The following is a 13,270-nucleotide window of genomic DNA, read 5'->3' as shown; positions in this document are numbered from 1 at the left end:
TTTTAGTATAGTCGTTGTACAAATCAATTTCCTTGTTCAGTCTTCGTACTTTGGTGAACCATTCCTTGGACAATGCAGATAATGCTGAGATATTAAAAAACAATTCTGAGGTTGTGCAAACTAGACAGGTTTTCGCTGAGATGGTCACATGTAATTACTGGATCATTGGAATTTTCTTGGAAGTCACCTTAAGGACCTTTTCTATTTTCCATGGTTCACAGAGTTGGGGTCACTACTGTAAAAGTGTAACTTGCTACATATTACTAGTTACTTCTATGCAATGTAACGCATTAGAGTTACATGTTACTCCCAAAAAAATTGTAACTAGTTACGTATTACGCATTACTTTGAGGGCTGCAACTAGTAATATTATTACATATTACATTTGTCCAGTACAAGTTATAAATTAAGCCCAACCTTCTAAATATACATGCTCCCAGCTTACAACTGAGCGAGACATGTTTTTTTCTGGTGTAGTTCAGCCTCAAAAACATATTTTGTTGTAGTATCTTGGTCTTAAAGGGCACTCCTATACACTATCACTCTTTGTTCTTGCATGTACAGCCATATTCAGTACTGATAGGACCTGAAATGTAGCCAATCACGTGCTGGATACAATGCGCATTAAAAGAAGTAACGCATTACAATTTCTAGATGTAATATCCGCCATATATTACTCGTTACTTTGTTATGTAATGCGTTATATTACTTTGTTACAACATAAGTAATTTTTTTTTAACGTAATGCGTTACAATAAAACTCGTTACCCCCAACTCTAATGGCTCATATATATGTAATAGTTTTGCCACAGGTACAAGTGTGAATATATGAGGCAAAGCATGAGTGCTCGTGATATAACTGATATGTGCCACGTGGGTTTATCACCTACACATGTAGGGAACTGCTGGCATGGTTCATGAGTGTATTTATATTGGGATATGTGAATTTCAGTAATGGGCACTGGAATAATGTAAAATTAACAAGGCATTGCCGTGCTAGGAGTTCAAATGTACGAGCAACGACACGAGCATATGAAAAGTTTCGATTGTGGGTTTTGTCATGGTATGGTGCGCATGTGTGGAGGGGGCTGCAATAAGAGGAAACCGCTGAGTTTGTCTACTGTGGATGTCAGTGTGTATCCTTCGTGCCACGCCGAATCCTGTCACGTAACAAATTGGGGGCTTGTCCGGGAGCACCAGAAGACAAGTTGTTTAAAGATTTTGGTCGTGGAGACATTTGTTTTCTACTTTCACTGCTCCCTCGTGTTCAGCCTGTCCGATTCTGACCACAAGTTTTTAATCCTTAGTACCAGGCGAGTGGTACCTCAACAGGTGTAAATAGTTGTACAGTTGGTGTTGTTGTTCGTGTGTCTCGACTAGACAGGATTTGTTGTTATCAGCGCCGGTGTGCATTATTTGGAATTACAAATTTGTAGTCAGACAAATCATTCTCATCGTCGTTACTCTCATCGTTCCTATTACGTTGTTGTGGAGTGGATAATTATGTCGTTCTCAGTAGACTCTTTTGTAAAATCGCCCAGTCTTTTGTCCTTAAATCCTTTAAAGAAGGTGGAGCTGCTCTCCCTTTCTCAACACTACAAGTTGGAAGCCACTCAAGCTATGAAAAAGGGTGAAATTCGAACATTGATCATAGAGTATTTAGTTGAGGAAGAAATCGTGTCTGAAGATGAAATACCATCAACCACTGATACTATCGAACTGAAGAGGCTAGAACTGCAAGACAAGGAGAAGGAGCGTGAAGCCCAGTTGAAGATGAAAGAGATGGAATTACGAGAACAGGAGCTTGCTCTGCAGTTGAAACTTAAGGAACTCGAAATTGCAGCAGCTTCTACAGCTCCACCTGTACCTCGTACCAGTCGACAGGCTGAATTTGATGTGACTAAGCAAGTACGGTTTGTTCCACCCTTCCAGGAGACAGAGGTGAATAAGTATTTCTTGCATTTTGAGAAAGTTGCGTCAAGTCTGTCATGGCCTAAACAAGTTTGGACACTACTCCTTCAGAGCTCTCTGTTAGGTAAAGCCCGTGAAGCCTATTCAGCCCTATCGATAGAACAGAGTTCTGACTATGACACAGTGAAACAGTGAAACGCTCTATTCTCAAGGCCTATGAGCTTGTTCCTGAGGCCTACCGACAGAGGTTCCGAGCCACCCAGAAGACAGATACTCAGACTTTTGTGGAGTTTGCACGGGCAAAGGAAACTTTGTTTGACCGCTGGTGTACCTCTAAAGGAGTTGATGGAGACTTTAACCGGCTCAGACAACTGTTGATGATGGAGGAGTTCAAAAACTGCCTTCCTAGTGATATTTGGACCTATCTGGATGGACAGAAGGTAGACAATTTACATGAAGCAGCAGTTTATGCTGAGGACTACTCCTTAACACATACCACTTCTTTGGAAAGCCCCATCCCTGTCATGGTAACTCAGCAGATATAACACTTGAATTAGCTAAAGGTGGTCAGCCGGGTGCTCTTATCACCAGTAGCTTTACAGGTGGAGGCCCATCAGGGAACTACAGTAGCAACCACCTACCTGCTGGACCAACGTGATTTTATTGCAGGAAGAAGGGTCACATAATGTCAGAGTGTCAAGCCTTACCAAGAAAGAACGAGAGGTCTGAAAAGCCTGATCTCATTGTTTCCCCAAGTTTTCAGACAGACCATAAGAAGACAAGTATGTTGCCAGATGAATACACTCCATTTATTTCATGTGGTAGTGTCTCCCTTGTTGGCTCACAAGTGGAATCTCCGATCACCATTCTCAGAGATACTGGTGCGACGCAGTCTCTGATATTGGAGGGTGCCCTTCCCTTCAGTTCCCATTCGGACACGGGAATGACTGTGTTACTACAAGGAGCAGAGTTAGGAACTTTTCGTGTACCACTTCATAAGATTAACTTGAAGTGTGGTCTAGTGACTGGAGCTGTAGTTGTCGGAGTGAGACCTTCCTTACCAGTCCAGGGTGTGAGTCTCATACTTGGTAATGACTTAGCTGGAGGACAAGTGGGATGTATTTCCAATGTACCACAAAACTCAGTGTCGCCACCTGTTGCAGCAGAGCAAGTCCCAATGAAGGTGTATAGGGTCAGTAACAGTAATTCACAGCAGGATCTCAGTAGAGAGCAGATTGGGCACGTTAGATGTTTGCCAGGAAAGAAAATGGTGGACAACCAAATTTTTGCAGGGCGGTTACCCAAACACATTTGCAGTAGGGACTTGGAAGACATTTTCTTTCCCTATGGAAAACTGACACGTTGTGAAGTGAAACAAGGAATACGACTAGCTTATGGTTTTGTTGAGTTTGAAACAAGGAATACGACTAGCTTATGGTTTTGTTGAGTTTGAAAACAGAAGTAATAGATACTTCACTTTTCAGACGATATTTAATATGATTGGGGCGTGTGGCACGATTTCTTTCTTTTGGTATGCGTGGATTGTGGAGGTGCTTTTCGAACAGTTCTTGATTCGAAATGCTGTGTAACGGGTTGAACATAGATGACAACGAAGCGTAATGGATACTTCACTTTTCACACAATAATTGATATAGCTGGGGCACACGGTGTCTTTTCAGATGCGGTATACGTGGGTTCACCAGTCATAATAAATTATTTACAAAAAAAAGTTAACAAACAAGTACACGAAAAAATTTGGAATTTTCAACTAGAGTAGGGACCATATAGCACTTCGATAAAAGTACTGAAACAAGTTGGAGAAGTCCATGATATTAAATCACTGTAAAACAATAAGAAGTGTTATATCCCTACTGTGCATTTCCGTTATGGTATCTTGAGCACAGTAGGGATATAACACTTCTTATTGTTTTACAGTGATTTAATATCATGGACTTCTCCAACTTGTTTCAGTACTTTTATCGAAGTGCTATATGGTCCCTACTCTAGTTGAAAATTCCAAATTTTTTCGTGTACTTGTTAGGATAGTTGAAAATACAGATATTTTTAAAATTTTTCCTTATGCTATTTTAAGACTATTTACACAGTTTCTCAGACATATGGACTTTTCAGACTTAGGGACCCACTGGTCCCAAGGGGTTCGGATAACTGAGGTTCCACTGTATGCATAATCGTTTTCCATCTGTTGCTTACAGTCAGAATGTAAAGTACACAATATGTAGGTAATGTGTAGTGTGAATCTAGAAATCAGTGCTAGGAGAGGGCTACTGAATTAGAACATGATGAACCAGAGTTTAGTCTATGCATTATGTATCGACATTTGTTACCAGATTTGCAAAAACCTGACCAATTGTGCATTTTTCAAATTACTGTTTATTAAATATTTATAATCTACTTAGACAAGTATACCCACTGCAAAGTTTCAGCTTCATATGCCAATAGCTTTCAGATTTACAGCCTTACAAATTAGCAACAACAGAAAGATCAATTTGCACAGCAAGTATTAAGAGAATAAATTACAGGAATGGCTGTAACTTACAAACACAATGTAGTACAGAGTTGTGTTTTTCAAATCCCCCCCCCCCCGAGTAGACGACTAAGATGATATCCAGGTTTTTATTGTTAGTCTCTTACTTCACTAAGAATAGGCATTCAAAAATTTTACAGGTTTTTTCTACAATATGCAAGTATTTCACCCAATGTATTCAATGCTTTATACTGTAAATTTAGGCTTGCATGATTGTGTCTGGTTTTCACAGATCCAGTCACATATTGTAAAGTCAAGTTGTAGCATATGTAACAGAAACAATGTAATAATTTACGTACATACAGTAAGTGTCTGTACATACTGTACATTCCCACCTCTAGGATTCTATCAATAATTTTGAAGCCTTGCCTATGCCTTTAATAACACCACTTTGTTGTGTGGCCATGCATATAGCAGATAATATACATGTACTAATTATGTAACACACAACAACCAATTGTTCTAAACTCTTGTCATCAAAGGATTGACCAAACAGTAGAAGGATGATTCATTTTTTAGACTATTTGATCAATGGGTGCATTCTGTTAGAGTAAATAAAAAATGGTCTGTAAATAATTTTTTTACAACTAAATTTTGTTTATCTATGAACTCCAGATGTTACCATGTGGTTAATGGGTGCATATTGCTTGTTAAGCACATGTACGTACGTAACATACTAGTGTAGGCAACCTTTTAGTAAGTGCATGCAGTAGATATTGCTTATACAAGCTCATGCTACATCAAATGAAAACTGAACATCGTTCAAACAAACTTAAAATGTAACAGTACACTTGATGCCTCAACATGCAGACCCACATCTAATGACATGCTGTGCTGTCGGTATATAGTAACAATAGCTACACACAACATATATACTATCTCCTCAACTAAAGATATAATGTTTACTGATCAGTATCAAAATGATTTGAAAACAGTGGCAAGCATGGATAATGATCTCTTAGCAAAAGTTCCTATGTAGTTGTCATCTATAAAGTACATGAGCTTGACAAGTGTGCATACATTCCTGTAGTAAATTTCACAAGTAATTTCTCCGAAAATTGTAAGTGCATGCAGAAGATCTTAGTAATGCCATGATATTTGATTACTTTTGTCGGTGAAATGGCATGCAAGTGTTGCAAGTCTTCCTGTATCTAAGACTGATCTACAGTGCACACCCTGTGTTGTACCTTAAGAATTATTACCATATTAATACACTAACATTCATAACTGAAATAGTATAATATCTCTGTACATCTGTGTGGTATCTGGACACATGCATGTACTATGATGTAATACATTTTCCTGTAATTGTATGCGTGCATGTACATTATGTAGTTGCAGAGCCTCTGTGTGTATTAGTTGTTGTAACTTTAGCTGTTATTGTAGTTGTTAGATTGTAGTTGTGTGTTGTAATGCTATTATTATTGATTCTAATGCTCTAATAATCCCAACACTACATTGGTGATGAGGATGGCTACAGCTCCACCGATTAATACTTTTGATTTACGTATAGATGATTGGAATTTGTGGAGCAGATTCTTTGAACAGTGGCTCACACTTAGCCCCTACACTACGGGTGAAGGCTCTGAGGCAAAGCAATGTGCAGCCCTCTGCACATATATTGACTCCTCTACTTTTAAACTACCCTGCAGTTTGTGTGCTCCAGAAGAACTCACATTTGCTCAGTTGAAGGCTAAGCTTGACGGACAATACGGCACCAAAAAGTTAGTCTTGGCTGAACGCTATCGGTTCTACAACTACAAGCAACAGGAAGGGCAGTTGCTGGTAAATTACATTGCTAAACTACGGCATCTGGCAGCCACTTGTGATTGGACAGAAGCTCAATTGGCCGACAACATCCACGATAAGTTCGTAATGGGTCTGTAAAATGAACGCTTACTCCGGCAGTTGTTGTCACAAGAAGCAACTAGAATAGTTGTTAAAGCTAGCTTGCACCTTTGAAGCAGCCAAGGTTGAGTTGCTCAAACGTGCCGACAACGACAAGAAGGAGACGGACGCTGGCACAGTGGCAGCAACCAGGAAACAACCACGGTCCGTTAAACTCCAGAACTCTCTTCGTACTAAGAGTCAACAAACTGCTAATACTAAGGGTCCAAGCCCTCAGCCGCCAGCCTCCAAGCCATGTGCCAGTTGTGCAGGAGCACACTTAAGAAGCACATGCCGTTTTCGTAATGTTACATGCAGACACTGTGATAAGATTAGCCATATTGCCAAAGTGTGCCACTCCACAGCAGCAGTACAAGAAGTAATACCAGAACAGTCATTGGACTCACCGTCAACAAAACAGCTGATGGTGATGACAAACATATTCCTCCAGTGTTTCAAACTGTTTACTTACCAGAACTGGATAAATGTCTTCGTCTAGTGATAGACACTGCTTCTCCACTCACCTTCATTAACACAAAAACCTGGGCAGACCTTCATCAACCCAAACTGGAGGCTACAACAAAAGTACTTGGAGCTTTTGAGGGTCAACCTATCCACCCTATTGGATATTTTCAGACAATAGTTCAGAGACGAGATGACACCACCATATCCTCACTGCTGAAAATCTATGTCACTCAACGTGGCATCAATCTGATTGGCAGGGATGGATAAGTTAAACTTAACATCACTATTCACCCTGAGCAATTTGTCACAGCAGTTACCACACCCAGTACCACTTTACAGGAAATTATCAGAATGAATGAAGCCCTGTTCAAACCACAACTTGGATGTTGCACCACTTTTAATGTAGTCTGGTACATCGTAGACCCTATCCACTGGGGCTTATCAGTTAGAGATTATAAGTGCCTCTAATCGATAAGCCCCAGCGGATAGGGTCTGCGATGTACCAGACTACTTTTAATTAGAGTTGTACCGATGATCGGATCGGTAATCGGTAGAAGCCGATAATTAGCTATTTTTACCATAATCGGAAATCGGTTGTAATGGACTGTGGCCAGCAGATTATTAGTCTATTCAGCTTCAGCAGCTGCAGTACCACTGGAGGGCTAGTGTCAAAGGCTCTGGTATGTACTTGGGTAATTTGTTTATGTTTTGTGGTAGCCACAAAGATAAACAGTGATGGTTCAGGCCCTAGCCCACTTGTCTGACTAGCAACTTTGAGTGTATAGTTTCACAGAATTGGCTTTACTAGCTCTACTTTTAATGGAATGTGTACGAGTATAATTGTAGAGACCTACAATCGGGTATCGGTTAACTATCGGTAAAACAGGGTAAAAATATATCGGATATCGGTTTTCCCTAAAAAGTGGGAATCGGTACAACTCTACTTTTAATGCTACCTTAACTCTCCGTGAAAGCACTCAGCCTGAGTATTGCAAAGTGAGAAAACTACCTTTTGCTCTAAAACCAGTTGTTGGAGCAGAATTGGACAGACTAGAACAACAACTAGTGTCAGAGAAAGTCTCTCACTCAGACTGGGCTACCCCCCTTGTGGTTGTCAGGAAGCCAGGTGGCAAAGTTAGATTATGTGGTGACTTCAAAGTTACCCTAAATCCAGCCCTGAAGAATGATGTCGGGTAAGTAGAATTCTAGGAAAACGGGAACGGAATGCGGAAACAGGAGCGGAAAGCAGAAACGGGAACAACCAGCGGAAAATGCCTGATAAAAAGGTCATATGCCATTATAAAGGTTGATTTTATCGCACAACACTTATTTGCAGCATTGTTGGATTCTTCCGCTAAACACTCTAATAGAGCAGTCACCTGTAGTAAAATACTCTAATAGAGCAGTCAAAAAATTTTTGCCTATCCCACCAGAGATTTACATTGATGGCCTGTGAATTGATGGGCTATAGCTGTCATAGATTAGGTATATAGACTAGCTGAGTCATCAACATTAAAAATGAGCTACTCCCTTGAAACCATAATTAATTTATACCAATATAGCATATAATTAAAAGTTTACAAAAGGATTCTAATTAACTGACAGTTACTACATATAGATGAGGGAAGTTGTACCTGCAACCTCATGAAAATGTCACATGATGGGCATGTGGCAGCTGAAGTATGTGTAGGTGCATGGCTCCAATGAGGAGACTAAAGGACTATATAGGGATCTTGGAGCCAATTTCAGTTTGACAAGTGTACCAGTTTTGCATGCATACTCCCATCATATGACTTCTTATCTGGAAGCAGTATAGGTGCAGTTTTCGAAGCCTATAATAGGTACTGCCAGTTAACTAGAGTACTTTGTAAATCTCAGTTTTCATAATTTTTAGTATTATTTTAATGTTTAATAGTTGAATATTCTAAAAAATTATGGTTTCAAAGGAGTAGCTAACTTTCAATGTTGATGACTTACCTAGTCTATACACCTAATCTATGACAGCTATAGCCCATCAATTCACAGGCCATCAATGTGGGTCTCTGGTGGGATAATTAACAAAACATTTTTGACTGCTTTATTAGAGTGTTTTACTATAGGTGACTGCTCTATTAGAGTGTTTCGATCATTTTAGTGGAAGAATCCAACAATGCTGCAAAGGAGCATTGTGAGATGAAATCCGACCTTATAATGGCATGATGACCTTTTAATCAGGCATTTTTGCTGGTTGTTCCTGTTTTCGCTTTCTGCTTTCGGTTCCGCTTTCCGTTCCCATTTCCACTTTCTGTTCCCATTTTCCTAGAATTCTACTTAGCCAATGATGTCTACCCATTCCCGCTTCCAGAGGAACTCTTTCAAAAACTCAATGCTGTTCACAAGTTTTCTAAATTAAACCTGGCTGAAGCTTATCTGCAAGTACCATTGGAGGAGGCATCATCAGAACTTACAGTCATCAATACTCACCAAGGCTTATGCAGATACAAGCGTCTTCCCCTTGGTCTCAGTTGTGCACCTGCCCTGTTCCAAAAACTAATTGAGCAACTTGTGGGTGATATACCAGGTGTGGCTTGCTATTTGGATGACATCATAGTGATAGGATGCTCTGAACAGGTTCACCTGAGCCACCTTAGGCTAGTAATGGAGAAGCTGAACACCACTGGTCTCCACCTGAAACTAAAGAAGTGTCATTTCTTTCAAGAGAGTGTAACTTACTTGGGCCATGTCTTAGACTAAGCAGGCATTCATCCACACCCAGATCAAAGCAATTACTGCCATGCCATGGCCACAGAACCAAGGAGAACTCTGATCTTTTCTAGGCATGGTGAACTACTATGATCGATTCATACCAGGTTTACCAACGAATTGTGCTTGTCTTAATGATCTTTTACAGAAACACAAAGAGTGGCAGTGGTCCAGTGAGCATACCAAGGCAGTGGAATCAATTAGGAAATTGTTGACATCAGCTGATGCACTGGCACATTATGAGCCATCACTACCTCTCAGTTTTGCGTGTGATGCCAGCCCAGTAGGCATAGGAGCAGTGATTTTTCATATTTACCCTGATGGTAAAGAGAACCCTGTGGCATATGCGTCATTTAATCTGACATCAGCTGAACAAAACGATACACAAATCCAAAAGGAAGCCTTGGGAATAGTATTCAGAAGTTCAGACAGTACTTGCTCGGTCATAAGTTCCAATTGATTACTGATCATAAACCACTTGTCACTATTTTTCATCCTCAGAAAAGTATCCCAGAGATGACAGCCAGCCGTTTACAGAGATGGGCCATTATCCTCTCAACCTATGACCACGAAGTTAAGTACCAACCATTTTCCCAGCATGGAAATGCTGATGGGTTGTCTCGCCTGCCATTACAAGAGGTACAGCCTCTACAAGATGATGAAGCAGAAGTTGTTTGTGCTCTGGAAGAACAACAGTTTCAGGCACTTCCTATTCATGAGACTGACATTAAGGCAGCATCCAGTGCTATCACAAGTCTACAGTTTTTGTGCTAGAGGATGGCCAACCACTTCACACTCGCTGGACAAGAAGCTAATTCCATTTTTCGAGGAACGTTTACAGCTCACAACTCGCAATGGTTGTCTACTTTGGGGCCTTCAAGTGGTAATTCCTTCACAATATCAGAAGTCAATCTTAGATTTGTTACATGAGGGCCATCCAGGGATGTCTAGAATGAAGTCACTTGCTTGACTACATGTTTGGTGGCCATCCTTGGACACTGATATTGAATCCCATGTCAAGTCTTGTGTGAATTATGCTGAGACAGCTAAAGATCCCACAAAGGTACCATTACATCAATGTGATTTTCCAGCCAAACCATGGCAACGTCTACACATTGATTTTGTGGGGCCATATAGAAACAAGATGTGGATGTTACTGATCGATGCTTACAGTAAGTGGCCAGAAGTACATGTGATGGAATCCACTACAACAGAAACTATTAATAAACACTTACAGCAGATCTTTGCCACACATGGAATTCCTCACCAGATTGTGTCAGATAATGGTCCCCAGTTCACGGCAGAAAAATTTAAGCAGTTCTGTTTGTCTTGTGGAATTCACCACACAACAACAGCTCCGTATCACCCCCGCTCAAATGGCAAGGCTGAAAGACTCGTACAAACTTTTAAACAGAGTGTAGACAAAGCAAATCCGCAAACCACTTTGGAACTGCTGGATTGTGCGACCAACTTCCTAGCTTACTACAGAGCCACCCCACATTCTGTGACAGATCAAACTCCTTCTGAAATGCTAAACAACAGACGAATGCATACAAGGTTGGATTTGTTACACCCCTGCCAGTTGAATGTTCAGAAATTGCTAGAACACCAGAAGCAGTCATATGATGCCCATACTCAACCTAGACACTTCTTGATTGGGGATCCAGTGTGGGTTTGTAACTTTAGACCTGGCAAATGGTGGCTCCCAGGCACTGTCAAAGATAGGAGGGGGAAAGTCATGTATAAAGTTTTAATTGATGGCCAAACAACAGTTCACTGCCATCATGCTAATCAACTTCGTACACGACTTGTTTCTTTACCTACAAATGACAGTTCCATTTCATCTGACATTCCTAATCATACCTTCCTGACACAGAACAGTGATAATCCTCCTGTGTTGAGACACTCTATAAGAATTCGAAAGATTCGAAGGCCATGGAGTCCTTCTAACTAAGAGGGAAGAACTGTAGTATCTGGACATATGCATGCACTATGATGTAATACATTATGCTGTAATTGTATGCTTACATGTACATTATGTAGTTGTAGAGCCTCTGTGTGCATTAGTTGTAATAACTTTAGTTGTTGTTAGATTGTAGTTGTGTGTTGTAGTGCTATTACTATTGATTCTAATGCTCTAATAATCCCAACACTACAATCTGTACATTTGCAATGTGTTCTGTACGTACAAGTGTATACATGAATGTAGTATATTACTTTATTTGTAATATTCTATACAGTACCTAGACAACAAGTGGTACAAACTTCAACTAGTGTCCAAAGTCAACAAGATGATAGTAGTCAACTAGGTGAACAGTTACAGTCATCATCATCTAGTAAGGACATATTTTAAAGAAACTTACGTTCAACATACGTACGTATGTACAGTGTATGTTTGGATAAAGATTTAGTACACTTATGAATTTTATTCTCAGTGTTGACTTGCAGAAGTTACTTTTGAGTACAGTGTTGTAGATGCACATACATGTATGTACAGTACATATTATGTATATGTTTGTCAGTATGTACTATATGTTATTTATGTATGTACAGGTGTATGTACGTATGTTTGTAGTGTAGTGCATGGGCGGATCAAAGGCTGCCACCAGTGCTACAAATCAGTTGTAAACCAGTGTACAAATGGGTGGTTCGAAAAGGCAGATATGTGGATGCAAACACAGACATTTTCACAATACTCTTTTACATTTATGCGTACAATAATTATTTTTCATACCTATCATTGTTTTGTACAGTAGGCTTCACTTCCAGACACGGACATTGTCTTTGAGTGCCGCTTATCCATTTACGTATAAGTGCATGTGTGGAGGATAGGCTAACATCCTGTAGAGACAAACATCATGTACGTACATAATAATTGTAACACTGGGCATTTGGGCTTTTGCCAGATATGTAACACTTCCCATCCATATCAAGTTGGTAGCCTACACAGGATGATCAATGACCCAAGCCAATATGAGTGCACCGCTTATTATTATTATATATGCATGCCTAAAAAATGGGCCAGCATCTAGTGCGTTCTATTTGCTTGTGGTTGCAATGAATGGATAAATCCTAAGAGATATCATAAAGACTTTTGGTTACACGAGTTAATGTTTTTATCAGTGCTATTGAACCATTTATGGAATAATTGCAGAGTTTACTAAAGGCCTAGATAAGAGTAGAGTGGTTACTTCATGCAGAGTTGTAACTTTAATAAAGAGCTGTTTACTACAGTTGTACGTAGGTCTATTAGCAGCTGTTACGTACATCTTATTTTCGTGTTTTTCCAGCTGCCAATCTTGTTACAAATGAATTCAATTGCCAACAGGATGAACGTAATTGCCAAGAGGACGAATTCAATTTCCAAAACCTGTAACATTTATTGAGGGACAGTATAGTAACATACAGTACATGCAGCCACCCAATGTCAAATTTGTATGGCAGTTTGCCTAAATAGTACTGAAAATGGCCAACAGCTACCTGTTATTTGAACTCTGATGTTCCTACCAATAGTAGATATGTAGCTCTGCTTGACAACATAGCTGTACACAGTTATATACGAGGCCTGTAAACAGGTACAAATGACATGCTTTGATTATAATGGATAGATGGCATGTGTAAATAATTGGGCTATTATGTATGAAATTTTGTTTTTTGTTGTTACTGTTCATTGCTTGCCACTATCAAATTGTGTGTGTTTTTATGCGTAAGTGTGTGTTTC

The 13,270-nt window shown here is 39.9% G+C and overlaps 1 protein-coding gene across 1 annotated transcript in view; it reads left to right on the top strand.

Moving 5' to 3' along the window:
- LOC136253778 (uncharacterized) overlaps positions 1-13,270 on the top strand; it is a 53,621-nt gene that overhangs the window by 22,674 nt on the left and 17,677 nt on the right. Inside the window, exon 5 of the mRNA XM_066046436.1 lies at positions 11,790-11,885. Within this exon, the coding sequence (XP_065902508.1) occupies positions 11,790-11,885 (96 nt within the window). The remainder of the gene's footprint in view (positions 1-11,789; positions 11,886-13,270) is intronic.

Source organism: Dysidea avara, chromosome 4 (genome assembly GCF_963678975.1).
Source record: "Dysidea avara chromosome 4, odDysAvar1.4, whole genome shotgun sequence".
NCBI lineage: Eukaryota > Metazoa > Porifera > Demospongiae > Dictyoceratida > Dysideidae > Dysidea > Dysidea avara.
Note: the sequence above shows the minus strand (reverse complement) of the source record. Positions and strands in the feature narration are given on the sequence as shown.